The sequence below is a fragment of the Bos javanicus genome, chromosome 6 (genome assembly GCF_032452875.1).
Source record: "Bos javanicus breed banteng chromosome 6, ARS-OSU_banteng_1.0, whole genome shotgun sequence".
NCBI classification, from domain to species: Eukaryota; Metazoa; Chordata; class Mammalia; order Artiodactyla; family Bovidae; genus Bos; species Bos javanicus.
In genome coordinates this window covers 36,415,474-36,443,396 of record NC_083873.1, presented here as the reverse complement: position 1 = coordinate 36,443,396, position 27,923 = coordinate 36,415,474, and the positions used below count along the sequence as shown (strand labels likewise).

Here is a 27,923-nt window from a genome sequence, read left to right as displayed (position 1 = left end):
AACCCTAAAACTGTAAGTATTCCAGAATGAGAAGCACGTATGATTACATCGGAAGTAGATTATTGCTATGACAGCCTGCTGACTAAAGTTTGGAACCATTCCCCACCCTGAGGTATTTTTGTTCTTTAATAATAGCTTTTTTGAGATATGATTCACATGTTAAACAGTTTACCTACTTAAAGCATACAGTTCATTTTTTTTAAATTATGTTCACAGAGTTGTACAATCAAGTTTAAAACATTTTAATCACTCCATAAAGAAATCCCATACTCATTAGCAGTCACACAGCTCTTTTCCCCCAACCCTTAGCCCTAGGCAACCACTAATTTACTTTCCTGTCTCTCTAGATTTTCCTGTCCTGGACTTTCCATGTAAATATAATGGAATCATTCAGTATGTGGTCTTTTATCATTGGTTTCTTTTAGCATGTTGTTAACAAGGTTCATCAATGCTTTAGCATGTATCTGTACTCTATTCCTTTTTATTGCCAAGTAATATTCCATTGTGTAAATATACCACATTTTGTTTCATCAGTTTGTTGACGCTGTGGACATTTGTGCACAAGTTTTTGTGTTAGTATAGGTTTTCATTTCTCTTAGACACATACTTTGGAGTGAAATTGTTGAGTTATAAGGTAACTCGATGTTTAGTCTGTTGAGGAGCTGCCAATTATCTATATTGTCCACAGTGGTGGTTGAACCATTCTACATTCTTGCTAGTAGTGTATGAGGGTTTGAGAGTTTTTAAAAATGCAAATCTGTTCCTAAGAGTGCCTGGCTAATAGGATTGTTGGGGAGATAAAACATATAAAGCACTTAAAACAGTTCCTGGCACATAGGAGGCAGTAAGTGCTGGCTATTTTACTGTTACTGATACAGTGGGTACTCCATGTATATAACAAGTTCAGAATCAATGCAGTGATTCCTTTTTTTTTAATTGTGGTAAAATATACATAACATGAATTTTACCATCTTAGTCATTTTAAGTGTACAGTTTGGTGGTATTAAATACATTCCTAATGTTGTTCTATTATCACCACGGTCTATCTCCAAAACTCTTTACTTTGTAAAACTCAAACAGTAGCTCTTCATTTCCTTCCCAAGCCACCTACCCCCAACCACCACTCTATTTTCTATCTCTATGAATTTGAATACTGTAACTATATACTTCATATGATCTATATTGTAGCGTGTGTCAGAAGTTCCTTAAAGCTGAAAAATAGTCAGTCTATGATATACTGCATTTTTTTATCCATACATCCATCAGTGGACATTTAAGTTGCTTTTTCTTTTTAGCTATTGTGGTACCTCCGAGAGAATGGATACACCAATCTCTCGGAGACCTTGCTTTCATTTCTCTTTGGTATATACCTGCAAGTGGACTTGCTAGATACTGAATTTTGATGGGGGCTGCCATACTGTTTTCTGTAGGGGCTGTCCCATTTTACTTTCTCACCAGTACTGCGCAAGGATTCCAATTGCTGCATATCCTTACCAACACTTTTATTTTTTAATATTTCTGACAGTAGCTGTCCTAATGAATGTGAGGTGGTATCTCATTGTCCTTTTAATTTATATTTCCCTAATGACTAGTGAGGGCTTCCTGGGTGGCTCAGTGGTAACGAGTCTGCCTGCCAGTGCAGGAGACATGCATTCGGTCCCTGGGTCGGGCAGATCCCCTGGAGGAGGAAATGACAACCCACTCCAGTGTTCTTGCCTGAAAAATCCCATGGACAGAGGAGCCTGGTGGAACTACAGTCCGCAGGTTTCAGAGTCAGACACAATTTAGCGGCTTAGCATACATGCAAATGATTAGTGATATTGAGAATCTTTTCATATGTTCACTGGCCATTTGTATATGTTCTTTGGAGAAATGTCTTAAGTCCTTTGCCAATTTTTGAATTGGGCTGTTTTTTGTTGAATTTTAGAAGTTCTGTATATATTTTGGATATTATTCCCTCATTAAATATGTCATTTGGAAAATTTTTCTCTCATTTTGTGGGTTTCTTTTTGACTCTGTTGATAGTATCATATAACTTGTTTGCCTCTAGTCAGAGTGAACTTGAGTGCAGAACCAATCTTGTTTATTTTCTGATCCCTGATATCTAAAAAAACTTTGAAAAACTTGTACTTTTTCTGGTGTACTGTATTTTTAACAGCTCTAAAGCTGTAATTTACATACAGTAGGATTAACCCATTTTAAGTGTGCAATTTAATGAGTTTTGAAGTCATGAGAATCAAATAACCACCGCTGCGGTCATCACACAGAACGTTTTTTCATCCACCAAAACTTCTCTTATGCCCTTTGTAGTCTATTCCATTTCCACACCAACTACTTTCCCTATATCTGCTTTTTGTCCCCATAGTTTTGACACTTTGAGAATTTTATGTAAATGAAATCATGCATAAAGTAGGTTTGTGTCTGGCTTGTTAGAATAATGATTTTGAGATTCTTTCTACATTGTTGATTCAGTGGTTTGTTTTTGTTTGCTGAATATTCTTTGTTACAGACATATGACATTGTTTATCCATTAACCAGTTGATGGACATTTGGGTTTTTTTCCAGGTTTGGGCTCTTTTGAGTAAAATTGCTATGAACATACGAGTACAAGTCTTTGTGTAGATATGTGTTTTCATTTTTCTTGAGCAGTTTCCTAGAACTGGGATTGCTGGTTCATATAGTAGGTATATCTTTGACTTTATAAGAAACTGTCAGTATTCCAGTGACTGTGTGATTTTTCATTTATCCTCACAGTAAGAGTTTTAGTTGCTGCAATTTCTCCCCATCACTTGGTGCCATCAGTCTTTTTAATTTCAGCCATTCAAATTGATATATAATGAAATCTTGTGGTTTTAATATGCATTTTGCTAATGAGTAACAATCTTGAGCAACTTCTCATGAGACTATTTTTAGCCATTTGTATTGAGAGTCCCTTGGACCGCAAGGGGATCCAACCAGTCCATCCTAAAGGAGATCAGTCCTGGGTGTTCATTGGAAGGACTGATGCTGAGGCTGAAACTCCAATACTTTGGCCACCTCATTCGAAGAGTTGACTCATTGGAAAAGACCCTGGTGCTGGGAGGGATTGGGAGCAGGGGGAGAGGGGGACGACAGAGGATGAGCTGGCTGGATGGCATCACCGATTCGATGCACATGAGTTTGGGTGAACTCCGGGAGTTGGTGATGGACAGGTTGGCCTGGCGTGCTGCGATTCACGGGGTCGCAAAGAGTCGTTCACGACTGAGCGACTTAACTGAACTGATGTCTTATTTTTGGCAAAGTATGTGTTCAGATATTTTGCCTGTTTAAAAAAATATCAAATTGCCATTGGAGGAGAGTAATAAAGACTCACATTGCATTTTCTACCTACCAGGCATTCTTTTAAGAGTTTTACTTGAATAAATTCATTTAATATTCACTACAGAAAAATCAAATTGCTTGTCTTACTTTTGAGCTGTAATCATTCTTTATTCAGTATGCAAGTCTTCTATCAAAGAGATATTTTGCAATATTTTCTTTCAGTCAGTGGTTTTCCTTTTCATTTTCTCAATAGTGTCTTTTGAAGAGCAAAAATTTTATTTTGGTGAAATCCAGTTATTAGTTTTAGCTTTTATGATTCATGTTTTCTGAGACCTAAGACTTTTGCCTAACTCAGGATTATAGTGATTTTTCTCGTAAGTTTTCTAATTCAGATTTTATTGTTTAGCTCTTACATGTAGGCCTGTGATCCATTTTAATATGGTCAATGTTCAGTTTTTGCTTGTGGATATCCAGTTTTCAGGACCACTGTTGAAAAGACTGTATCCTACTCTGAATTACTTTGGCACCTTTGAAATCCAATTGGCCATATGTGTGGTAGTCTATCTTGAGACGTTTTATTCTTTCTATATGCATGTCTGTCCTTAGTTCTACACTGTTGACTATTGTATCTTTTTGGTAAATCGTCAGAGTATGTAGTGCAATAATATAAATCTTCTAACTTTATTTTTCTTCTTCTGAACTGTTTTGGCCATGCTAGGTCCTTGGCTTTTGCATATAAACTTGAGAATCAGCTTTCCAATTTCTATCAAAAGCCTGCTGGGATTTTCCTTAGGATTACATTGAATCTATAGCTCAATCTGGGGGGAGAATTGATATCTTAATGATACTGGCTGTTGTGATTTATGAACATGGTATATTTTCCATTTTGGGATCTTTAGTTTTTCTTGGCAATGTTTTGTACTTCTCTATACAGCTCTTGCACATAGTTTTTTCCTAATTTATAATATTTTGAAGTATTTTGAAAGAATTTATAATTTTTTTGTAGTTTATAGAAATATGGTTAATTGTTTGTGTATTGGTCTTGAATCACCTTGCTAAATTCTCTTAATAGTCCTGGTTACGTTTTCTGTAAGCTCCTTAGAAATTTCTACATAAATGATAATGTCTATAAATCAAGTCAATTTTATTTCTTTTTTCCCAGTCTGTGTATGTCTTTTACTTTCTTGCCTTATATTACTGAATGGACTCTAGTCAGTGAAAGAGGTTATAAAAAAGGACATCCTTACCTTGTTCCTTTTTTTAGAGGGAAAGCATTAGTTTTTAACCATTAAATGTAATGATTTTCTATTTAAAAAATATGACTGTTGAATTTTGTTACATGCTATAGTGAATCTATTGAGATGATTGTATTATTTTTCTTTTTTCTCTTTTCATTTTTAGACTTTAAAGTGATAAGTTGTATTGATTATTTTTGACTATTAAACCAACCTTAGACTCATGGACTAAATCGCACTTGGTTGCTTTTGATTTCTAAAAATTTGATAAGGATTTGTGTTCATAAGGATTATTGATTCCTTTTCTTGTAGTGCCTTTGGTTTTGTTTTGTGGGTCATGGTAGCCTTATAAAATGAGTTGGGAAGTGTTCCGCCTTCTGTTTTCTGGAAGCGTTTGTCTATATTATATATAGGTTTATTATAGGTTATTATCTTTTACTTAAATGATTGATAGAATCACTAGTTAAAGCATCTGAGGCTACAGTTTTCTTGTGTGGACATTTTTAAATTACAATTTCAATTTTTTAAAAAAGATGTAGTACTAGTTAGATTATCTGTTTCATCTTAGATGAGTTTTCATAGTTTATGTCTTTTAAGGAATTTGTCCACTTCACCTAAGTTGTCAAATTTATGGCAAAAAATAGTTCAAAATGTTCCCTTACTATCCTTTTCATGTTTGTAAAATTTGCTTTTCTGATATGGGTAATTTGTGTCTTCTCTGTTTCTTGATTAGACTGGCTAGAGGCTAACCTGTTTTATTAATATTTTCAAAGAAAAAATTTTTATTTCAGTCATTGTTTTTAATCTTTCTTGGTTTTCTCTGTTTCATTGATTTGTGCTTTTATATTCTTAATATTTCCTTTTGTTTACTTTGTGCTTAATTAGCTGTATTTTTCTAGTTTCTTAATGTAGACATTTAAATCAATGATGTGCCATTTCTATTTTAATAAGCATTTCATGCTAAAAATTTTCCTTTAAGCATCACTTGAGGTGTATTCCACAAGTTTTCATTGGATGTTTTTTATTTTATTCAGTTCAAAATATTTTGTAATAGTTTCTCTTATTTGACCTATGGGTTATTTAGAAGTGGGTAGTTTAACATCCAAATATATAGGGATTTTACTGATTTTTTTTCAGTTAATGATTTCTAGTTGAATATTCTGTGGTCAGAGTACATACTTTATATAATTTCAGGCCTCTTAAATTTATTCAGATTTGTTTTATGGCCCAGAATATGGTCTATCTTGGTAAAATACTGTGTACATTTTTAAAAAATGTGTATTTTGCTGTTGATGGATAATGTTTTATAATGTCAATTAGATCAAGTTGGGTGATAGTGTTAAACTCTGTATATTTATTGATTTTGTGTTTACTTGTTATAATTTACTGAGAGAATAGTGGTGAAATCTTTGACTATCATTACTGATTTGCTTATTTCTTCTGACTCTTTGAATTTTGCTATATGCATTTTAAAGCTTTGTTAGTAAGTGTGCACACAGTTAAGATCATCAGATCTTGTTGAGAATTGTTCCTTTTAACATCATGAAATATTATACTTTATCCCTGATGATATTCATTGTTTTCAAATCCACCTTGCCTGGTAGGAATATAGCAGTTTAGCTTTCTTTTGATTGGTGTTAGCATGGCATATCTTTCTCCATCTGTTTATTTATTTTTTATCTTTCTATGTGTTTATATTTAGAGGTTTTTTCTTTTTTAAAGACTGAATAGAATTGGGTCTTGCAATCAATCTATCTCTATATTCTGATTTGTGAGTTTATATACATGTATGTTTTTAAGAGAAAATGGACAGAGAGCTATAATTCCATAGATTGATCTCAGTGCAGGGATGTTTTGTCTGCTGTGATAAAACTTTACTCAGTCTATAAAAGCAAGCAAGTGTTTATGAAGCCTCTCCAGAAGCAGCTTGTCTTGTGTTGTGATTACACAGTGATACTGTTTGTAAGGTGGCATATAGTCTAAAATAGTAAGCAATGGCAGTCTTGGAAATGGTCTTCTGTTGCTATATCACATTGAATGAAAAAGATTTGAGTTGTTGAAAAAAGATGTGAATAAGAAAGGGAAGTGGTAAAAAGTCCTTTTATAAAAGTTAAAAAATTTTCCATGTTACAAAAATAATACATGTATATTGCACACAGTTCAAATACCCATAAGCAAGGAGAAGCAAATAAGAGTGTTTTACTCTTTAATTCTATCACTCTGAATGATAAAACATTACTTTGAAATATACCTTTCCAATATTTTTTAAACATCAGTGTAATTTTCAAATGAAGTCACTTTGTAATACTTCTTTGTAACTTTCTTTTTCCACTTAATATGAATATTTTTCCATGTTGGATGTTCATACTGATCTATATCAGTCTTTTTAATGGCTGCATATTTCAATTTATAGTGTATAATCCCAATTTATTTCTATATTTTTTGTTAGTAGCAATGCAGTATATAGTATTTCTTTAGAATACATTTAGAAATTTGACTGTTGGATTAAGGAACATGCAAAATTCTAAAGTTTCTGGAGTATTGTCAAAATGCTTGCCTTAAAGTTTATACTGATTGGTAGTGTATTAGCGTTAGTTGCTCAGTCATGTCCAGTTCTTTGCGACCCCATGGTCTGTAGCCCGCCAGGCTCTTCTTTCCATGGGATTGTCCAGGCAAGAATATTGGAATGGGTTGCCATGCCCTCCTCCAGGGGATCTTCCCGACTCAGGGGTCCACACGTGTGTCTCTTATGTCTCCTGCATTGGCACATGGGCTCTTTACCGCTAGTGCCACCTGGGAAGCCCATACTAACATAGGTGTCTACTGATTACTTTTTTGGGAGATGTAAATTGGATTTGTACCATAAATTTGATTTTCTGGTCCTTCATTTTTTCCCCTAAAAGCTGATCAACTTATTTCTATTATTTTGATTTAATCAAAGACAGTTTTTACATCTACCACAGTTTAAATGATGAGAAAAAAGAGAGACTTTTAACACAGCGTCTTGGAAAAGAAAGGGAGTGGAAAGTATTTTGTTGTGGTTGCACAGGTAAAACATGTCAGCTTCTCAGTGTATTTTGTGATTTCCTATAGAGGGTTTTTTAATTCTCTTTTGGATCATCCATGGGTTTTGGCTGCCTTGCAGGGAGTTGAAATATTTGAGCTCTAAGGAGTAAAACAGCTAGTGTTAAGTGTAGTATGTGGTGAAAATTGGGAGGATGAGAATATATATGTGAGAAAATATATATGTAAGAATGTTTTTTATATATATCTCTGTTCGTTGGCACAGGGCTCCTAAAACCCTTGTAAATTTCTAAGTGATAAGAGCGTACTATGATACTAGGAGCATCTTTTTTGGTGGAGGAGGGGACATGCTGGGGGGCTTGAAGGATCTCAGTTCCCTGACGAGGGTTTGAACTTGGGCCCCCTGGAATCCTAACTAATAGGATACCAGGGAACTCACATCTTTTGTTTTAATGTGGTGACTTTGGTTGGGCTTCTGGGCCGGGATGGGTCACCAGAACGACCCAGCGATGATTAGAGGCTTGGAATTTTTAGCCGACCCCGTATTCTCCAGAGGGGAGAAGGGCTGGAAATGGAGGTCGTAATTGATCACACCTATGTGAGGAAGCCTCACGTAGTAAAGAAGACATACAGAAAAGGCTTGGGGGAGGGCAATGGGCCCGGGGTGGGGACGGTGCTGGGTTTTCTTAACAATCTTCTATTTAGTGAATCTGGTGCAGATTAATTTTATTTTTTCTGAATGGATCTGTCACGGTTCTGTCACTTCTCTGATTCATGTATCTTTTGAAACTTTTATTTTCTCCATTCCCCCATAAAGGGTGATGATGATGATATCCCTTACTCCCCTTGTTATTCAGTTGCTAAGTTGTGTCCAACTCTTTGCAGCCCCATGGACTGCAGCACGCCAGGCTTCCCTGTCCATCACCAGCTCCCGGAGCTTGCTCAAACTCATGTTCTTTGAGTCGATGATGATGCTGTCCAACCATCTCATCCTCTGTCACCTGCTTCTCCTCCTGCCTTCAATCTTTCCCAGCATTAGGGTCTTTTCCAATGAGTCAGCTCTTCCCATCAGGTGGCCAAAGTATTGGACCTTCAGCACCAGTCCTTCCAGTGAATATTCAAGGTTGATCTTTAGAATTGACTGGTTTGCTCTCTTTGCTGCCCAAGGGACTCTCAGGAGTCTTCTCTAGCACAAAAGTTGGAAAGCATCAATTCTTTGGTGCTCAGCCTTCTTGTATTCATACATGACTACTGGAAAAACCATAGCTTTGACTGTATGAACCTTTGTTGGGAAAGTGGTATGTCTGCTTTGTAATACATTGTCTAGTTTTGACATAACTTTTCTTCCAAGGAGCAAGCAAACTCCTCTAGTAATTTGAAATAACTAGTTTGTTTTCCTCTCCTTTAATAGGAACAATAGCACCAGAATTTGTAGGTTTTTTTGGTCATTTGAGACATCTTAAAGCCTGACTTTGCATTTTGCTACCTGAGACTTTATATATTCAACAGGTGTTCCCTAGCATTTTTTTAACGAGAGACAGACTTCTTGGAGCTTATATTCTAATTGTTGTAGGTACCCAAACAGATGCTCTGGTGCCAAAATGCTTTGTGAGAGAGAAAGCATCCACGGTAAGATGTGAGCTGAACTCTGAGAGACTGTTAATATTTTGAACTGAGGATTAAGATTTCAGTCTTCTTGGAATGATCTTAAATTATCACCTGGAGGACTTAGGCATTTAACTACACAATGTTACATTTATTGTCTCACCATTTCAGTGGTCCCTTGGGCTTTTAGGATTGCCTCTATCAGAGCTCTCAGGTAGTTTCCTAATTTAATCTTTCTCTATTAAAATCATCTTACAGCATTAGATTATGCCATAGTTGGCAATTCTGAGATCTTGAAAATAACTGAGTCACAGATTGCAGCTGATATTATTCTGACTAGTGAAGTGCTAATGACTCAGACTCACAAAGTCTTCTCCCCTCCCATGGCCTGTGACAGGCCTCCATATGTTTTATTTATTTTTCTCCATATGTTTTAATTGACTTAGTCATTGATTTTGGCTTATTGCATCTGAAAACATACATGGTAAACTTAGATTTATGGCTTTAAAAAGAAACTATTCTCAAACATGTTTCATAGTGTATAAGTGTTTTCAGGCTTTGTATGTGAGGATTAAAGCCCAGGATTAGTCATCTGGTCCTGAACTGAGACCTACTGCTCTAAAGTCAATAGACTTTAATTACAATAGACTCTAATTACAATAGTAATTAATCTTTTCTCTAATTCTTTAGTTGAAAATATTTGGTTGAATGATTGTTTAAACTTGGCAAACATAAGATTATGCAAATAAGTGTTCGATATGCTCAAATAATTTAAATGGAAGCGTCAACTGCTCAAAGATACTGCCTGCCATTGGGAATCAAGCTTTTAGGTTAAACACAATTGTAGTTGGAGCATTTGTGGGAGAGCTGTGCCTTTGATTTATTTATTTTTTCTAGCCAAGTGGAACAAATCAGTTTATGGACACGCACACATAGTAGGGAAAAAAAATATTATTTTAAACATCACACTCTGGGTTTCCAGTTCCAGTTCACAGACTAAGCACCTTCCTTCCTGTTGCTCCTACTGAATGCAACTGTAAAACCTGGATAGAGTGCATGGAACAGCCTTTTGAGGACTCTGAAAAGCAAATAATGGCAGGTGGATTGGGAAAGAAGACCAGAATTTAAAGTGCCACTGAATTGGCAATGAGTTTACCATTTCCCCCCTCTGGTCCCCTTGCCATTTGGCCCGAGGGAGCTGTGGAAGCACAGTATGTAGGCTGGAGAGCTAAATAGAGAGCCCCAGGAAACCTGAAAGTATCTGAGAGATGGCAGATGAGGAGGAGCGTGGGAAAGCAACTCCACATAGTTATCTATGAACTCTTGGGCTCATCCCTGAGGTACATGTGTGAATCTGATCCTGCTTAGCATATAAATGACTTTGAGAACTTACCTAACAAGTAGACAGCCACTCAGGTTTCAGGCTAGCCACTATGTGGCACACGCAGGACACAAACCCAATTAACATGCAAAGACTTTGAAAATTAAAACAAAATTGTTAACGTTCTCCAGAAGATTTAAATGAGACCCAGAATCTTATAATATTCAGAATGTTCATAATATAATCATACTCAGCATCGGAAAACCCAGGAAAATCTCCACAAACATGTGAGACAACAGATGCTGAAATGACATAGGTATTGGGACTATCTAAAGACTTTATTTAGAGTAGCTATGGTACATATTTTCCAAGAAGTTGGCTCACACTGTTGGGAAACAAATGGACAAATGAAATTCTTTGCGAAGAAATAGATGATATAAAGAAGAACCAATACCATAATAAAAATGAAAAACCGGATGGTTTCAGTAGCAGCATGAAGATGACAGAGGAAAGAATCAGTGATGTTGAAGATCAATAGAAATTATGCAAACTGAGTAACAAAGATTAAAAAGGCAGAGGAAAAGATTAACAGAATTTTAGGGGCTTGTCAGACAAGAACAGAAGGTCTGACATTCATGTCATTGGAATCCTAGCAGGAGATGAGAGAAAGAAGGTAGTGCTAAAAATGATATGGCTGAAAATTTTCCAAATTTGGTGAAAGACATAAATATGCAGATTCAAGAAGTCAGTAAACCAGCAAGATAAATCCAAAGAAATTTATATGACAACAGACTATAATCAAACTTCTGAAAACTACAAAGAAAATACTTGAAAGGAGCCAAAGAAAAACAACATTTTACTTACAGGGGAATGTGGATTTCACCCCAGAAACTATGGAGGCCATAAGTGGTTCAGTGTTTAAGTGCTGAAACAAATGAAATCAACCCAGAATTCTATATTCAGCCAAAAAAAAAAAACAAAACAAAACAGAACAAAGTCATTTTCAGACAAAGGAAAAGGCAGAAAATTCACAGCCAGCAGACCTTTACTAAATAATAGTTAATGGAAGCTCTTTGGACAGAAGTGAAATGATACCAGAGGGAATATTGTTACATCAGTAATGAAGGAAGATTCTACACATAGACATCACAGATGGTCAATACCGAAATTTGAGTGATTATATATTCTTTGCAGAGAAAGATGGAGAAGCTCTATACAGTCAGCAAAAACAGGACTGGGAGCTGACTGTGGCTCAGATCATTAACTCCTTATTGAAAAATTCAGACTTAAATAAAGTAGGGAAAACCAGTAGACCATTCAGGTTATGACTTAAATGAAATCCCTTACGATTATACAGTGGAAGTGGCAAATAGATTCAAGGGATTAGATCTCATAGAGTGCCTGAAGAATTATGGACGGAGTTTCGTGACATTGTACAGGAGCCAGTGATCAAGACTATCCCCAGGAAAAAGAAATGCAAAAGGGCAAAACGGTTGTCTGACGAGGCCTTACAAATAGCTGTGAAAAGAAGAGAAGCAAAAGGCAAAGGAGAAAAGGAAAGATATACCATTTGAATGCAGAGTTCAAAAAATAGCAAGGAGAGATAAAGCCTTCTTCAGTGATCAGTGCAAAGAAATAGACGAAAACACTAGAATGGGAAAGACTAGAGATCTCTTCAAGAAAATTAGAGATACCAAGGCAGTATTTCATGCAGATATGGGCTCGATAAAGGACAGAAATGGTATGGACCTAACAGAAGCAGAAGATATTAAGAAGAGGTGGCGTGAATACACAGAAGAACTGTACTAAAATGATCTTAATGACTCAGGTAACCCCGATGGTGTGATCACTCATCTAGAGCCAGACATTTTGGAATGCAAAGTCAAGTGAGACTTAGGAAGCATCACTATGAAAAAAGCTAGTGGAGGTGATGTAATTCCAGCTGAACTAGTTCAAATCCTAAAAGATGATGCTGTGAAAGTGCTGCACTCAATATGCCAGCAAGTTTGGAAAACTCAGCAGTGGCCACAGGACTGGAAAAGGTCAGTTTTCACTCCAGTCCCAAAGAAAGGCAATGTCAAATAATGTTCAAATTTTTGCACAATTGCAGTCATCTCACATGCTAGCAAAGTAATGCTCAAAATTCTCCAAGCCAGGCTTCAACAGTACGTGAACTGTGAACTTCAAGATGTTCAAACTGGATTTGGAAAAGGTAGAGAAACCAGAGATCAAATTACCGACATTTGTTGGATCATTAATAAAACAAGAGAATTCCAGAAAAACATCTGCGTCATTGACTGCGCTAAAGCCTTTGACTGTGTGGATGACAACAAAATGAAAAATTCTTGAGACTGGAATATCAGACCACCTTACCTGCCTCCTAAGAAATCAGTATGCTGGTCAAGAAGGAACAGTTAGAACCAGACATGGAACAACAGACTGGTTCCAAATTGGGAAAGGAGTACATCAAGGCTGTATATTGTCACCCTGCTTATTTAACTTATATGCAGAGTACATCATGTGAAATGCCAGGCTGGATGAAGCACAAGCTGGAATCAAGATTGCAGGAGAAATATCAATGACCTCAGATATGCAGATGACACCACCCTTATGGCAGAAAGTGAAGAACAACTCAAGAGCCTCTTGATGAAAGTGAAAGAGGAGAATAAAAAGTTGGCTTAAAGCTCAACATTCAGAAAATGAAGATCATGGCATCTGGTCCCATCACTTCATTTCAAATAGATGGGAAAACAATGGAAACAGTGACAGACTTTATTTTTGGGGACTCCAAGATCACTGCAGATAATGACTGCAGCCATGAAATTAAAAGACGCTTGCTCCTTGGAAGAAAAGCTATGACCATATTAGACCATATTAGAAAAGCATATTAGAAAGCAAAGACATTGCCGCCAAGGGTCCACATAGTCCAAGTTACAGTTTTTCCAGTATTCTTATATGGATGTAAGAGTTAGACCATAAAGAAAGCTGAGCACTGAAGAATTGATGCTTTTGAATTGTGGTGTTGGAGAAGAGTCTTGAGAGTCCCTTGGACAGAAAGGGCGTCAAACCAGTCAATCCTACAGGAAATCAGTCCTGAATATTTATTAGAAGGACTGATGCTGAAGCTCCAATACTTTGGCCACCTGATGCGAAGAACTGACTCACTGGAAAAGACCCTGATGCTGGGAAAGATTGAAGGCAGGAGAAGGGGGTGACAGAGGATGAAACGGTTGGATGGTATCACCGACTCGATGGACATGAGTTTGAGCAAGCTTCGGAAGTTGGTGATGGACAGGGAGGCCTGGTGTGCTGTCCATGGGGTCACAAAGAGTTGAACACGACTGAGCAACTGAACTGAACTGAGCTGAATGAAGGAAGAGCAACAGAAATAGTAGATATCTCAATAAATATAATAGACTATTCTTGAATTCTTTAAAAATGTCTTGATGATTAAAATAAAAAATTATAAAATGGTTACAGAGATTTCAGTATATACAGATGTAATATTTAAGATAACTGTAACTTAAAGGAAAGAGAGGTAAAGAGAGCTATATTGTGGTAAAGTTTCTCAGTTCCACTTTAAATGGTAAATGATTGATTCTAATTACACTTTGAAAAGCTAAATACTTATATTGTAATCTCTAGAGCAATCACAAGTAACTAATCAAAGAGATATAATAAAAACACAATAAATAAAAATGGAACACTAGAAAATGTTTAGTACAGATGGAGAAATGAGGTAAAAGGGTGAAAAACAGGGAAGAACAGCAGATTTAAAAAGATCACAAAATCCAACATATCAATAATTATTTTAAATCTAAATAGTCTAAGCCAAACAATCAGTGCAGAGATTATCATATTAGATTTTTAAAATAACCCAACACTGAACAGGAAAGTTAAAATACCCACTCCTGAGTATTTACTCCAGAGAAACGAAAACTTATTTTCATACAATAACCTGTGCACATATGTTAATTTCATCTCTATAATTGCTTAAAATGGGAAAAAGTCTTTTTTGGTACATCCATAATACAATGGAATACTGCTGACTAATATTAATAAAAAGGAACAAACTGTTGATCCATATGACAACTTGGATGGATCTCAGAGTTGTTATATTGAGTGAAAGAATTTCAAAAGGTTACATACTATATGATTCTATTATGTGAATCTGTGATTCTGTTATATTGAAAATATAAACTGTAGTGATCGAAAGTAGATCAGTAGTCGCCAGGAGTTAGGGATGAGGAGAGCATGACTAAGGAATAAAACTCTTTGTCTTTTAGAGATAACACTTTAAGGGACTTCCTGGGTGATGGTACCATTCTGTATCTTGATTGTGGCACTGACTACATGTGCTTAAATTCATAGAATTGTCCACTAAAAAAGGTTCATTTTACTGCATGACAATATAAAAAGGTTTTTAAAAAGTTGACTCTAGTTTGATTGCTTTGGCTCAGGAACAAGGTAGAATTTCTTCTATGGTAATAACACTCTTAAGGGAGGGAGTGGTTACTTGAAAGTGAGTTGTGTTAGCATTGAGATCCCACTAAGCATAGCCCAGATTGCCCTAAAATGTTTAGATGAAAATTAGAAAGTAGTTGGAAGGAATATGGCTTGGAAATAAGACCTTTCAGACACAGAAGCAAAGAAAATGAGGGCGAATCTTGCCAAGTTGTAGAAATCCAGGGGCCCCTAGGAGGAAAGATGGACACTAGGAAATTCTGTTTGATGGGATCTGCAGGGAGCTTGGTTATATTCTGAGTGGTTTGCTGAGTTCATTTCCATTATCCCAGACTTTCAATAAAAGCCTGCTGTACCCCTCAGACTAGGTTGATAGTACTTTGGAGAAAAACTGTCCAGGGAGAGTAGAGTATAGCAGCAGAAGGCAAGATGTGAACTAGAGAGTTCAGTGGGAAATGAAAATCAGGGTTGGGGTGAATATGAGGACTTGGAATCCACAGAATGGCAGCTCGGAGCGTGTGTTTCCTACAGTGTGGTTCTGTCTTTGTTGACCACTATTAAAAAGAAAGTGTAGATAGTTTGGGGCAACTCAGGAGACATCTAAGTGACGAAAGTTTAATCCCTTTTGTCATGCTAACTGCTGACATTTTAAACTTACTTGACTTTAAGTTTTATGAAAAATTGAGTACCAAATATTGATTACTAATTTTATATATTCTGTATACCTTTCACCCAAACTGCTCATACTGTTAACTGTAAACTACTCGATAACATTTCTCATTGGAACAGACAGTAAGAGTAGTGACTGTTACTGATTAAAATCACCTAGTTCTTTTCCATGAGGGAAGATGATACAGACTTGGGGGTATAATGGGCTTGGAAGAAAGGAAGACCTGGGATCCAGTCCTAGCTCCACCACTCATTTAGTTGTGTACTCTGACCAGATAACACACTTTTTCTCAGCAGGGGTTATTAGAGAGATGGAACCTTACAGGATTGTTGCAAGGATTAAGTTCACATGAGCAGCATCCATCTACCCTCCAGGCACACAACATCCTTCTTTATTACCACTCTATGATGGTTCACTGCCCAACTTACTGTTAGTTTGAAAACACATTAAAAAATTATGATGGGCTCAAAAGCCAACTAGCAGTAATCCTAAAAAACTGAGTGCAGTTGAATTGCTGCCTTGCCCTAAGCATCATTCCACATTTGCTGCTGTTCTGCCCTATTACCTTGGCTCATTCAGAGTCGCTAACCTTGCTGAAGACTTCTAAAGAGCTTAAATTGCTTCTTGTGAAAGGATCAGAAATAAAATATACTTTTATTGTCAAAAAATGCCAAATATTTCCTTAGTGTGTTTAATTATCTAAATGTGTGGGTTGAGTTTCTGTCATGATCTGCAAAATATAGCATTACAGTCTTGACAGAATGAATCAGAAGAGATTACGTGTGAACATGTGCACTGCAGCCTGAGTGTTCCCAACTGGGGCAGGGGTGTATTCAGTGAGAGCTGTGCACGAAGCATTCCCAGTTGACCCAGGGAGTAGATTCTAGAAGAGCAATTAAAATTTTACTGTAACAGATTCCTAGTATGAATCAGATGAGCTTAGTTTTCTGGCTAGGAGAAATGAAATAAATTGGACTTGATACAACTAGGATTTAATTCTCTACAAATCTTTGCGTTACTGAATGGAACCTCTGCCTTTGGGGCTGCAAGTTGTGTTGTGGTGAAATAGGGGTTCCTTCCATGTCTGTTTTGGTGGCTGATGTATGATGAGACAGGAATTGGTTTGCCTAGGGCTTGCTCCTTGGAAGAAAAGCTGTGACAAAACCTGCTGCTGCTGCTAAGTCACTTCAGTCGTTTCCGACTCTGTGTGACCCCATAGACGGTAGTCCACCAGGCTCCCCGTCCCTGGGATTCTCCAGGCAAGAACACTGGAGTGGGTTGCCATTTCCTTCTCCAATGTATGAAAGTGAAATGTGAAAGTGAAGTCGCTCAGTCGTGTCCAACTCTTAGCAACCCCATGGACTGCAGCCCACCAGGCTCCTCCATCCATAGGATTTTCCAGGCAAGAGTACTGGAGTGGGGTGCCATTGCCTTCTCCGGTGACAAAACCTAGACAGTGTATTAAAAAGCAGAGACATCACTGCCAACAAAGGTCCATGTAGTCAAAGCTATGGTTTTCCCAGTAATCATGTATGGGTGTGAGAGTTGGACCATAAAGAAGGCTGACACAATCCTCCTTTCCAAGTTTAAAGATGAGTTTGTTGTCTCTTGACTTGACTTTGCTTACTTACTTCATCAGTAAAGTTTCCAGTTTCATCAGGATTGGCAGGTAGTTGAAGACTTGAGAGTCTCCTGCATAGCAAAGAGATCAAGCCAGTCAATCCTAAAGGAATGTAATCCTGAATATTCATCTGAGGGACTGATGCTGAAGTTCCAGTAGTTTGGCCCCCTGATGCGAAGTCCAACTCATTGGAAAAGACCGTGATGCTGGGAAAGATTGAGGGCAGGAGGAGAAGGGAACAATAGAGGATGAGATGGTTGGATGGCATCACCAATTCAATGGACATGAGTTTGAGCAAACTCTGGGAGATGGTGAAGGACAGGAAAGGCTGGTGTGCTGCAGTCCATGGGGTTGCAAAGAGTCAGACGTGACTTGGCAACTGAATAACAACCATAACAACGCTGTACATTAACATCTAGGCAGGAAAGGCTAATGGTTGGCATAGGAGGTCAGGTATCAGGGGCACAGGTCTTGGTTCTGGCTGAGGTATCAGGCCTGGCACTCAGGCACAAGAGAACGTAAAAGCTGCCGAAGTCCTAGAACTACAGTACAATGTGGAAATTTGGTGAAGGAAGAAAGAATCTGATTCACCTGAGCTACTTTGGTAGGAGTTTCTTAGTTTTCCCAAAGTAAATACAGGACTGTTCTTAGTGTGGGGAACAAGGGTGAGTTGGGAGTTAGGGCCTACGAGTAGAGGGTAAAGGAGATGGTCATGGGAATGAAAGGAGTTGAGATAATTCAGGAGATTTCTCTGACATGAGCATGTTTTCAGCTGCTTAATTAAAAAGAAATATTATATATTATTTGACCTCTGTTTAGGTCAAATAACACTTCCTTACCTCTCCTGTCCCCATCCTTGAGTCTCACTTGCAGAGACCATCACTTTCAATTCTTGAAACTTTTTGGGGGTAGTTTGCCTTTATATTTATAAATAACATGCTTATAATGCTATTTCTTGATTTTTTTTCAATATTGGACATGATCTAGAGGCTTCATACTGGGAAAGATTACTCTGCTTTTATATTCTCTGCCCAGCCTTTCCTCTTTCTTACTCCTAGATGCTCATCTTTTCCCATATAGTTGATTTTTTAAATTGATTGGCAGATTTAATTATGTAAATTAATAAATGATATTTGGTTATTATGACTTTGTGTACCATGATTGTTCTTATCACTGGTAAAGCGTTTAGTGTTTCCTGAAGTTAATTATTTCATTTTTTTCATTTGCATATAATCTTTATTCTCTGATAGAACTGTAAAACTCATATAGTATAAACTCATCAGACTGTATGTCATTTTTCACTTTGGAGACATTCCTTCCAATTTTCCTTCATTGGCTGCTACATAGCTGTCATGGAAATAGTTTTTACCCTTTCCTGAATCCAAAATCTTTTTGTTGTTGTTCTGCAGGCATGATATTATGTAACTGAGATAGGCATGGAAGGTAAAACATTTTGAGAACCTTACCTCCCTGAAAATTGTTCTTTCCCCTCTCCTCTCAGATTTTTGGTTGGCTGTTGTTCTTGTTTAGTCGCTAAGTCATGTCCAATTCTTTTGTGATCCCATTAACTGCAGCCCATCAGGCTCCTCCATCCATGGGATTTCCTAGACAAGAATACTGGAGTGGGTTCCCATTTCTTTTTCTATGGGATCTTCCTGAGCCAGGGATCAAACCCATGTCTCCTGCATTGCCAGGCAGATTCTTTACCACTGAGCCACCAGGGAAGACCTTTTGGTTGGCTAGATATGAAATTCTCTGTTAGAAGTCATTTTCCTTTAGAATTATGAAGGCATTGCTCTAGTGTCTTTCTGGCTTTTATTATTGCTTCTGAGAAATACGATGCCATTCTGATCCCTGTTCAATTGTATATAAACTGTCCTTTCTAGAAAATTTTAGAATCTATTTTGATGTTGTGAAATTTCAGGCTGTAGTGTTCTGAAGTAGTTCTTCTTTTTAAAATTCAGTCCTTATTTTCTTTATTCTGAGGTTTTAAATCAGTCTTTTCAATGTGAAACTCATGTTTTTCAGTTATGAGCAATCCTGTCTTTGAAAATTTCTACTTTGTTTTTTTCCATTCTGTTTTGGGGATTCTTATTTTTCCATTGTTGAGATTCTTGAAATAGTCTCATTGCTTTCTTCTTTTTCCACCTGTTTTGCTCTTTGACTTCTTGTTCTATTTCTTAGAAAATTTCAGTTATTATTCCCCATCCTGCTCTGAAGCTTTTTCCTTTAAATTTGTGCTGTTATATTTTCATTTTCCAAGGTAATTTTGTTTGTTTTCTGAAGGTTGGAATCTTCTTGTCTTATATTGCTAATGATCTAAAGATTTTTTTTTTCCTGTTCCTTGCTTGATCATTTTCTTCAGAGTTTCCTTCCTTCTGTTTTCTTTGCTATTTAACTTTTATGTTAAATTGTCTTCACATACGTGATTGTCCTTGTCCAGCCTTTTCTTTTTAAAAGTGAGGTACTAAAATGTAAGCAGAACAGTGTACGGGCAAGTTTCGTTAACTAGTGGGAAGCGGGACGTTTCCTAGGGGGATCCAGGATTGCCAGTAGCTGTGGGTCTTTTCTTTTGGGCCTGAGAAACTTTCTCATTTTCTCAGAGAAATCCTCCTGGCTAGACATATAGACAGATTTGTGTTACAGAACTGAGGAGAGAAGAGTGTTTTTGTGGATGGGGAAGGGCTCATTGCTCCCAGGCAGACTCTCCCTCAGTCCCACTGCTTTTAATAAGAAGCCTCACTCCTGTTTACACTGAGTCTTCTCTGGTTCCACACCTCCAAATACTGAACCTTTAAGGCATTTCTCTAGGGAGAAGCACCAGACACCGGAGAGAACATCTGGAGTGTGGACACTGCTCCAGGTCTGTGCGCCACCTAGTGTAACTGGGGTCTGGATCAACAGCTTTCAGAAACGTAGGAAATTTATATTCTCTATACAGATGTAGTGGTTCTCTTTGAAAAACGCAACTGCCTAGGATGCTAATTCTGTGTAATTCCTATTTCTGGGCTTTACATTTTCCTCCTTTGATTTTTTTTTTCTTTTTTTTTCAGAGCAAATTGGAGCTTTGGCAGATCAGCACATTGTCCATGTGGCATGTGGCGAGTCTCACAGTCTGGCCCTCAGTGACCAGGGCCAGCTGTTTTCCTGGGGTGCAGGTAGTGATGGGCAGCTGGGACTCATGACTATTGAGGATTCTGTGGCAGTACCCAGGTAAGAATGTCAGTTACTGTAAAGGTTATTTCCTGCTAGTTTCTTTGTTAGACTCCTTGGTTTGGGTTCTGCTTTCTTCTTTAATTAATAATTGTTGTTTCCTTTGAGTCACTGTCATGACTTATACTGTTACAACACTTGTCCCCAGAATTGTTATTGTAGAAGTGTTTGAAAGTGAAAGTTGCTTAGCTATGTCTGACTCTGCGAGCCCATGGACTACACAGTCCATGAAATTCTCCAGGCCAGAATACTGGAGTGGGTAGCCTTTCCCTTCACCAGAGGATCTTCCCAACCCAGGGATCGAACCTAGGTCTCCCGAGTTGCAGGAGGATTCTTTAGCTGAGCCACAAGGGAAGCATGATAGAAGTGTTTATCTCCAGTTAAAAAATGTGCTTTGTTGGGGAACTATACTTCATTGATTCCAATAGCCTGTTGCTGGTAGTGTTTGGAGCTCATTAAATGTTTGAATTAAAAAACCTCTTTTTACATGCTGCACTTATTAACCTTTAACTTAAAATTGCAAGCCTAAATCAATTATTCAGTTAGATGCTTTAAAGTTCAGTCACAAAGCTGACCTGTTGCTCTTTAATAATAGGCCAAATTACCTTCAGCATTATCAACAGCAAATATACCAAATATACATAAGTTCTTTAACACAGAAGTACTAATACAATGGTTTTTAGTCCCTTAAGTATTTACTTAATTCTAAATCTTAAATGAAGGGCTTTACCGGTGGCTCAGTGGTAAAGAATCCATCTGCCAATGCAGGAGACTCAAGTCTGATCCCTGGGGCAGGAAGATCCCCTGGAAAAGGAAATGGTAACCCACTCCAGTATCCTTGCTTGGAGAATCCCATGAACTGAGGAGCCTGGTGGGCTACAGTCCATGGGGCCACAAAAGAGTCAGACACCACTTAGCGACTAAACAACAACAAAATCTTAGATGATTTGGCTAAGTATCTAACAGATGCTTCACCACTAAGAAAATGTCTGTAGTATTGAAGTTACTCTCAAGTGGACATTTTGGGGGTGGCGTCTCTGTTTGTTGAGGGTTCTTAATGATCAAAGAGGCCACTGGTTTAAATCCTTCATTTAATTGCTATTCCTTTGTACTTCAAATGTACAACGTTCTCCTGTTGCAGTACTAGTCACATTCATTGCAATTTTTAATTTAATAACTAATTTTGGTACAAAGCTGGGAGCTCTTGATGCCAGGAGAACTGGATTGTTTATTTTAGCATCACCATTGCTGAGGGTGCTCTAGCATGTGCATTGCTCAGTATAGGTCTGGTTAATAAATGGCTTCTCCTCCCCTGCCCAAGTATTGTCCCTTTTAAAGCACAGTACATTCTCCCTCCTCCTCTGCTTTGCCCTTCTTAGATTTTTGTGTCTTTAATCAAAAGCTGTTTTAGGGAAAAGAGAAACACAGAGGTAAGAGTAATTTGATTCATTTCCTGAGTTAGAACAGGTAATGTCTTGGGTTCATTACTTTCAAAAATTAATTTAATTTTGGGAGAAGAGGGTGAGTGGAAATATAAAAAAAGGGATGGCTTATTTTAGTGAAATTGCATGTAATATTAAGGAAAAGATTTATAACATTCATGACAAAAATATTTGTTGAACAAATACTCAAGTCATTATTGGCATTTCATTTCAAAAAATGAAGTAGTCTGTGTTACAGTAGCAATTTATTATTATTTCTATTCAGTTCAGTTCAGTCACTCAGTCGTGTCCTACTCTTTGCGACCCTGTGAATCGCAGCACGCCAGGCCTCCCTGTCCATCACCAACTCCCGGAGTTCACTCAGACTCATGTCCATCGAGTCAGTGATGCCATCCAGCCATCTCATCCTCTGTCGTCCCCTTCTCCTCCTGCCCCCAATCTCTCCCAGCATAAGAGTCTTTTCCAGTGAGTCAACTCTTCGTATGAGGTGGCCAAAGTACTGGAGTTTCAGCCTTAGCATCATTCCTTCCAAAGAAATCCCAGGGCTGATCTCTTTCAGAATGGACTGGTTGGATCTCCTTGCAGTCCAAGGGACTCTCAAGAGTCTTCTCCAACACCACAGTTCAAAAGCATCAATTCTTCGTTGCTCAGCTTTATTCACAGTCCAACTCTCACATCCATACATGACCACTGGAAAAACCATAGCCCTGACTAGATAGACCTTTGTTAGCAAAGTAATGTCTCTGCTTTTGAATATGCTATCTAGGTTGGTCATAACTTTCCTTCCAAGGAGTAAGCATCTTTTAATTTCATGGCTGCAGTCACCATCTGTGGTGATTTTGGAGCCCAGAAAATAAAGTCTGCCACTGTTTCCACTGTTTCCCCATCTATTTCCCATGAAGTGATAGGACCAGATGCCATGATCTTTGTTTTCTGAATGTTGAGCTTTAAGCCAACTTTTTCACTCTCCACTTTCACTTTCATCAAGAGGCTTTTTAGTTCTTCTTCACTTTCTGCCATTATTTCTATTAATTATGCCTAAATTATGGATGATTTCTGAGGCTTTAGTTTGTATAAAATTTTATAAGTTAATTAAGATAAATTTATCAATTCCTATCTTAGTATTGTGGAAAGTAACATAGCTTTGATGTCAGACAGCCTCAGATTCCAGCATTGGCTCTATTTGTATTAGGTGAGTTGCTTTGGGCAAATTGTTTTAACTTATCTGAGCCTCAGTTTCCTAACTTAAAAGTGAAATTATATAGTATTGTATACCTTTACCAAGTTGTTGGGAGGATGGAGTAAGATGAGTAGGTAAAACACAGTGTATGCTTGTGCATATATATCCTTTTCTCCATCTTATGGTACAATTTCTTATTGTCTTTTTTCTTTTGACCTGCTTTTTTTTTTTTTTTTTTTGTAACTGTGATTATGAAGGTTGTGATAAGGGTAATGGTGACCCATAAAGGGAGAAGTGTGGGGAATTTGATTGGAAACTGGCCAGGAAAAGGACTCTTTTTGCATAAAGTTCTGAAACACTGGTCCCTAAGACAGGATGACTTTTTTCAGTTTTAAAAAATAGTGGGTTTCTGGGCTTCCCTGGTGGCTCAGTGGTAAAGAACCTGCCTGCTAGTGCAGGAGACGAGGATTCGACCCCTAGTCTGGGAAGATCCCACATCTGCAGAGCAACTAAGCCCCTGTGCTACTACTGTTGAGCCTGTGCTCTAGAGCCTGGGGGTCACAGCTGTTGAACCCATGCATGTCCTAGAGCCTGTGCTCCGCAACAGGCGAAGCCACCGCAGTAAGAAGCCTCCACACTGCGACTGGAGAGTAGCCCCTGCTGGCCCCAACCAGGGAAGACCCAGCACAGCCATAAATAAAATAAATATTTTTAAAAAATAGTGGAATTCTACAAGCTATTGATATACGCAGCGAAAAAATTGCTGTGTATATATTAAATGGTCAAGGAATTATTCTGAGTGAAAAAGAAGCCAATCCTAAAAAGGCTACCTACTATATGATTGCATTTACATAACATTCTTGAAGTGACAACATTTTGGAAATGGCGGGTAGAATAATGATTGCCAGGGGCTATGATGGAGGAGGGGAGGGGTGGTTGTAAACATGAGGAATCCTTGTGTTAGAAACGTTGAATATGGTGGTGGATGCGTGAGCCTACGTAGGTGACAGAAGTACTGCAAACACAGAAATAAGTACAAATAAAACTGGGGACAAAGAAGTGAGATTGGTAGTTTGTATTTTTGTCAGTATCCCTGTTATGATTTTTTTTTCTATAGTTTTGCAAGATATCATCACTGGGGGAGACTGGATAAAGCCTGCAAGGGATCTCTGTATTATTTCTTACAGCTGCGTGTGAATTTACAATTATCTCCATAAAAAAATAGTTGGGTTCTATTTGGTACTAAATGTATATGTGGACTCTATGAACTTTTTTTATATCCGAGAAAATAAACTGTTAAAGCAACATTTACCTGTTACTCTAAATAACCCCCGACTTCCCTGTTGGACATCTATCTTGTAAAATGCCCCTCTGAATCTTTTGTTCCCATGAAATACACTTAATGAAGAGGAACATGGCAACCTATGAATTTATTAAAATAGGAAACAGGAGATATTTCTCAGGCTGTCAAACTCTATTGGGCAGTGCCAGACATTTTTTTCACTTAATTCTCACCACAACCCTGTGAATAGGTACTGTTCTTATCTGTTTCCCATAAGCAAGCAGAGGATTGAGTTTTAAGAAGTGGTCATATGATCTTCCTCTTTACCATCCTAGGGAATCAAGAGTTTTAGAAGCATTGCCCTTAGTAATTTTTAAAAATTGTGGCAAAATACACATAACATAAAATTTACCATCTTGGGCTTCCTTGGAGGCTCAGTGGTAAGGAATCCACTGAGTGGAAGAATCTACATGGCATGGAGCAGCTAAGCCCATGGGCCACACCTACTGAGCCTGTGCTTTAGAGCCCAGGAACCACAACTACTGAGCCCATGCACTGTAAGTACTGAAGTCTATGCATCTAGAGCCCATGCTCTGCAATAAGAGGCCACTGTAATGAGAAGCCCATGAAAGGCTATGAAGAGTAGCCCCTGTTCACTGCAAGTAGAGAAGAGTTCTCGCAGCAACAAAGACCCAACACAGCCAAAAACACATAAAAAATCAAAAGAATTTATCATCCTAACCATTTTAAGTGTACAGTTTAATAGTGTTAGGTATATTCACACTGTTGTGTGACCAATTTCCAGACTGTTTTTCTTGTAGAAATAGAACTCTACACTCATTAAATGAAAACTCCTCATTTCTCTTCATCTAGCCCCTGGCAGGCACCATTAGACTTTTGATTTGTATGAATTTGGCTAGTCTAGATACGTCACGTAAATGAAACCATAGACCATTTCTCTTTTTGTTACTGGCTTGTTTCACTAGGCATAATTCCAGGTTTCATCCATGTTGTAACATGTGTCAGAATTTCCATTCTTAAAGAGTGATGAATATTCCAGTGCATACATATTCCAAATGTATATGCCACATTTGTTTTTCTGGTCATCGGTTGATGGACAGTTGGGTTGCTTCCACCTTATAGCCTTTGTGAATAATGGTGCTATGAATGTGGGTGTACAAATCTCTCTTTGGGACCCTGCTTTCAGTTTACTTGGTTATATACCTGGAAGTGAGATTGCCAGATCATGCCATTGCTCTCATTTGAAAGCCATTTAGATATCAGCCGTGTTCTTAGGGTATGTCTTTGGCTGCTTACTCCTTTTGTCTCTGAATTGGAGATGACAAGGTAGAAATTAACACAGGGTTGTGGTAATGGGTTTAAGTGCAGAGCAGGGTTTCTTCCTTTTAAACGGTAACTACCAAAGATGCAGGAGGTTAGTGAAAGACTTAATAGAACTTTATCATGTAAGATCATATATTTGATTTTAAAAAGTGTTTTGTGAAACATGTTATTTATTACAACTATTTTATTTAGTTGGAAATATTTCCAATCATTGTGAATGCCCTTCTTAAAAGGAAAATCTTTTCTGTTTTAGGTTAATACAAAAGCTGAACCAGCAGACAATATTACAAGTTTCCTGTGGCAACTGGCATTGCTTGGCTCTTGCAGCTGGTAATGTAACATTAAAATCTATGCTAGTGTTGGGTTAATTTGGGAACCATTTCTCTTCGTATTTTAATGTGATGTTATGTAACCAGATACATTTAACTAGTTAAGGTCTATGCATTCCTGTTGGACAGCGACAGTTCTGAGATAGCCCTTGTGTAGCTCATACTTTTCTCAGGGTGTGGATGATGAAAAAGATGGTTATCACTGCTGTTCCACCTCTCTCGGGGAAAATCAGCAGGAGGCAAGACTGTTCATCAGTGTACTTGAACAGAGGGTTGGTTTTTCTTAGCTACAACTCATATGGCTATTCCACCATGCTGCTGCTGCTGCTGCCGAGTCGCTTCAGTTGTGTCCGACTCTGTGCGACCCCATAGACAGCAGCCCACCAGGCTCCCCTGTCCCTGGGATTCTCCAGGCAAGAACACTGGAGTGGGTTGCCATTTCCTTTCCCAATGCATGAAAGTGAAAAGTGAAAGTGAAGTCGTTCAGTTGTGTCCGACTCTAGCAACCCCATGGACTGCAGCCCACCAGGCTCCTCCGTCCATGGGATTTGCCAGGCAAAAGTACTGGAGTAGGGTGCCATTGCCTTCTCCATATTCCACCATAAAGCATCCAAATAAATGAAGAAGGTGAAGTTAGGAAAACCTAAGCCAACATATGCTGCTATATTCTGTTAGGATAAATTTGTGGGGAAGTCAGTACTAACACGTCCTGCTTGGTTCTCTGTGGTGGTGTCCAGGTCATAGCTGGACCCTGTGAAGTTCCGGTCTCTTGTAGTCCTGGTATGGTCAGAACTACTTCCCTTTGCTTAGTGGATCTAAGCCTGATAATTGGCCTATTCAACACTGAACTGATTTAAACATTTAGTTTTTCCTTTGCGTAAATATTAATAGCCTTTGAAGGGTGTTGATCTCTGTGTTGTCATGACAAGTGGGAGTTCTGATTGTTAGAGTCTCACACCATGCAGTGTGTCTGCTTCCTTGCTCTTGGGTATGTGTTGTGGTGGGGGGTGGGGTGGGCAACTAACAAATGAGCCCTACGGGAACTCCATTGTTCTAATAAGTTTATATTTGTGAATGAAACTTGTATCTTTCTGGTAATACCAGTTATCTTCTTCTGATTTCAGATGGCCAGTTCTTCACGTGGGGGAGAAACAGCCATGGGCAGTTGGGCCTGGGGAAGGAGTTCCCTTCCCAAGCCAGTCCACAGAGGGTGAGGTCCCTGGAGGGGATCCCGCTGGCGCAGGTGGTCGCAGGAGGGGCCCACAGCTTTGCCCTGTCACTCTCAGGAGCTGTATTTGGCTGGGGGATGAATAATGCAGGGCAGCTCGGGCTCAGTGATGAGAAAGGTGGGTGAAGTCTTCACGTGGCCCTCTTAACTTCATTTGTTTAGTATGTGCTTCCCGAGGAGCTTCTGTGTCCTCGCCCTGTGTCAGGCACTGAGGGTGCAGCAAGGACCAAAACAGATAATACCCTTGACTTAGTGGAGACTGATGCTAATGGGCAGACACAGACAACAAACCAGTATGTGTACAGTGGAAACAGTGACAGATTTTGTTTTCTTGGGCTCCAAAATCACTGTGGATGGTGACTGCAGCCATGAAATTAAAAGACGCTTACTCCTAGGAAGGAAAGTTACGACCAACCTAGACAGCATATTAAAAAGCAGAGACATTACTTTGCTGACAAAGGTCCATCTAGTCAAAGCTGTGGTTTTTCCAGTAGTCATGTATGGACATGAGAGTTGGACCGTAAAGAAGGCTGAGCACTGAAGAATTAATGCTTTTGAACTGTGGTGTTGGAGAAGACTCTTGAGACTCCCTTTGACAGCAAAGAGATCAAACCAGTCAATTGTAAAGGAAATCAACCCTGAATATTCATTGGAAGGACTGATGC

The 27,923-nt window shown here is 38.3% G+C and overlaps 1 protein-coding gene across 5 annotated transcripts in view; it reads left to right on the top strand.

Moving 5' to 3' along the window:
* Window positions 1-27,923, top strand: part of HERC3 (HECT and RLD domain containing E3 ubiquitin protein ligase 3) — a 197,541-nt gene that overhangs the window by 82,347 nt on the left and 87,271 nt on the right. For all 5 annotated transcript variants that reach the window (XM_061419703.1, XM_061419699.1, XM_061419700.1 and 2 more), the window contains exons 4-6: window positions 20,294-20,453; window positions 25,955-26,031; window positions 27,155-27,376. In XM_061419703.1, the coding sequence (XP_061275687.1) occupies window positions 20,294-20,453; window positions 25,955-26,031; window positions 27,155-27,376 (459 nt within the window). The remainder of the gene's footprint in view (window positions 1-20,293; window positions 20,454-25,954; window positions 26,032-27,154; window positions 27,377-27,923) is intronic.